Below are 2,657 nucleotides of genomic sequence, written 5' to 3'. Positions count from 1 at the left end.
TCGGCTGCGGCTTCGGTTGAGGCGGCGCCGCTGTGACCTTGCGGCTCTACCACTCTGTTAGGGATTGAGTTTGCCCTCCCAAAACCAACTGACCTAAAAAGGTACAATGTCAACTCGTCGAAGTTGACATGGGCAAATTGGTTAGATACCTAACACCACCCCCTCCTCAAGGGGAGACGTCCCGGCGACCTAACCGTACCCCCACCAGAATCGATGTTAGCCCCTTCGTCTCTATCCCTCCAACCAGAAAGAAGATTGCTCAGGAAATGAGCCAAGAAGTGCATGCCTCCAATGCACAAGTGAATGCCTTGACGTAGGCAAAGAGGAACACAAGAAAAAGTGCGACGATTGAATATTTTTCTTGTGCGTTTGGCGGGATTCGAACCCGGGACCGCTGTTGAGAGCCTAACAGTTTGACGACTCAGCCCCTTACTCACCTGTTGGTTCTGTGAAAGAAGTTCTTGTCCGCGCTTACGTCATCCCCGTTCGCGTTTTCCTCCGCTCGCTTTTTCCAAGCTTCGCAAAATTTCTCTTCGCTTCTCGAATTTTCTCCTCGCTTCTTTCTCCCTCTCCTTCATCAACACCGTATCTCCCCGGTGTCTGGTGTTCTCTGTCGATACCTGTCGACTTCCTGGGGTATTTCTTGTGCGTACATACGGCTGGGGAACTCCCCCACTCGATTGCGCAATCCGTGCGTTTTCTTGCGTCATTTTCGCACTACCACAACTTCGACTCTCGAAGGGGTAGTCCTGTGACTCTCTCCCTCTCCCTCTCACACGCACACTCTGTCTGTGTTGGTACTTCTACCATTCCTGCTTCTATCGCATCTTGCGGCATCCATCCATCACAAGGGAAGACAAACTAAAAAAAAAAAAAAATTCGCTGGGGAAAAATTTCACCTGGGGAATTCCGATTGCGCAATATTGCATCATCTCCGCTTCGGCTAATTGCGTAATTCCCTTCTGGTTTTTCTATTTAAGCAAAACCCTTTTCTGATTATCAATCAGTCTTCATTTCTTCATTTTTCTCTTTTCCAAGTCTTCATTTTCCAAGCCTTCATTTCTCAAGTCTTTCTTCTCTCTTGCCTTCTTCCTCTTGTCGCCCTTTGCTCTTCTTGCCCCTAGCACGAGTTTAGACTCCCTCTTGCTATCTCACCTCTCCTTCTCTTGGCCTTCGCTATGAGTACTTCGTCTGTTCCCGGTGTCCAAACGCGCGCTGCCGCCGCTGCGTCTACGCCAACTTCTGCCCCTTCGGCAACTCCTGCCCCTTCGGCAACCTCCACTGCTCCTCCAGCAACTACCAATCAATCCTCGTCCTCCGCCCCTCCGGCAATTCCCTCTCAACTTCCCAATCAATCGTCATCGCCTGCCTCTCCGGCAGTTCCCGCCACTCCGGCAATTTCCTCCTCTCAGCCACCCGTCCAACTCCCTTCCGCTCCGGTTCCTCCTACGCTATCCCTCTCAGCTGACCAACTGGCCGCAATTATCGCTCAAGCCATTGCGCTGCATCAGTCCTCCATCCAACCCGTTGTTGTTGCTCCCTCTGTCCCTCCGCCTCTGCGTCCTCAGCTCACCCTGCCGGAATTCTTCACTGGCAAGGATCCTTCCAAGACCAGAGACTTTCTGCTTCAGGTCAGGCGCTATGTCGGCAATTTCCCCGATCTGCTCGACCACCAACGAATTAGTATTGTGATCGACCGTACTCGAGAAACCGCGTTCACTTGGTGTAACACAGTTGCTTCTGACCCTTCTGCTCCTCTTTCCTTTGATGAGTTTCTTTCCCTTCTAGAGAGACGTTTCGGAGATCCAAATGCCGCGTTTCGCGCAAATGGTCTGCTTCTTGGCCTCACTCCCTCCGGCCGCACAATCGATGAGCTGTTTACCTTCGTCCGCTCTATTCGCGACCAAGGCTGCACTCTGGGCACCGACGCCTTCTTCCACGTCGTCGAATCCCTCTTGCCCGATCGTCTCCAACTCGAGTCCCGTCACCTTCGTGCCAACCACGACCTCTCTCTCGATCACTACCTCAACGAGATTTCTGCGACTGCCGCCACCATGCGCATCAAGTACCCTCGTGCAGGCCCTGACTCGTCTACCAGTCACCGCTCTGCCAATTCTCCTTTTTCTTCTCGTCCGAACAATTCTTCCAATCGTTCGTCTTCCTCTGGCACTCCCCATCCTCCGGCCGCTGCTCCGTCCAAGCCTTCGCTCAATCTCCAGAACGGCCACCTCGCGCCTGAAGAGAAAGAGCGTCGCCGCACCCTCGGACTCTGCATGTTCTGTGGCGAAAAAGGTCATTCCGCCACAGACTGTCCCAAGAAATCCCAGCAACCAAAAACCAACAACAACAACAACAACAACAAAAAGGAACACTCCTCCGTTCTCACCGCCCACGTCAAGTCTTTCGAGGTTTCTGTCGAGGTCAATGGAATTTCAGCCATTGCCCTCATCGATACCGGTGCCTCTCGTTCCGTGTCCAGTTCCACCTTTGCTGAAAAGCACAAGCTTCCTCTGGGTCCTCCTGAGGTTATTCCATGCCTCTACTCCGTCAACAACACTCCTGTCCCCATCAAGGGTCTGACTACTCCTCTCCGGATTGTCGTTTCCAACCTGTCTGTCGATCATCCCCTCCTCATCCTTCCGAATGCCTCCCACGAC

The 2,657-nt window shown here is 52.8% G+C and overlaps 1 protein-coding gene across 1 annotated transcript; it reads left to right on the top strand.

The window, feature by feature from the left end:
- Positions 1–1,809: 1,809 nt before the first annotated feature.
- On the top strand, positions 1,810–2,580 carry CAOG_09038 (hypothetical protein; the record flags this gene model as incomplete). Its single annotated transcript, XM_011272424.1, has 1 exon — positions 1,810–2,580. One exon carries the CDS (start codon positions 1,810–1,812, stop codon positions 2,578–2,580), a length of 771 nt encoding a protein of 256 aa, XP_011270726.1.
- Between the last annotated feature and the right edge of the window lie 77 nt (positions 2,581–2,657).

Source organism: Capsaspora owczarzaki (assembly GCF_000151315.2).
Source record: "Capsaspora owczarzaki ATCC 30864 unplaced genomic scaffold supercont2.13, whole genome shotgun sequence".
Classification (NCBI taxonomy): domain Eukaryota; class Filasterea; order Ministeriida; family Capsasporidae; genus Capsaspora; species Capsaspora owczarzaki.
The sequence above is the reverse complement of the archived record's forward strand: the minus strand, read 5'-3'. Positions and strand labels throughout refer to the sequence as shown.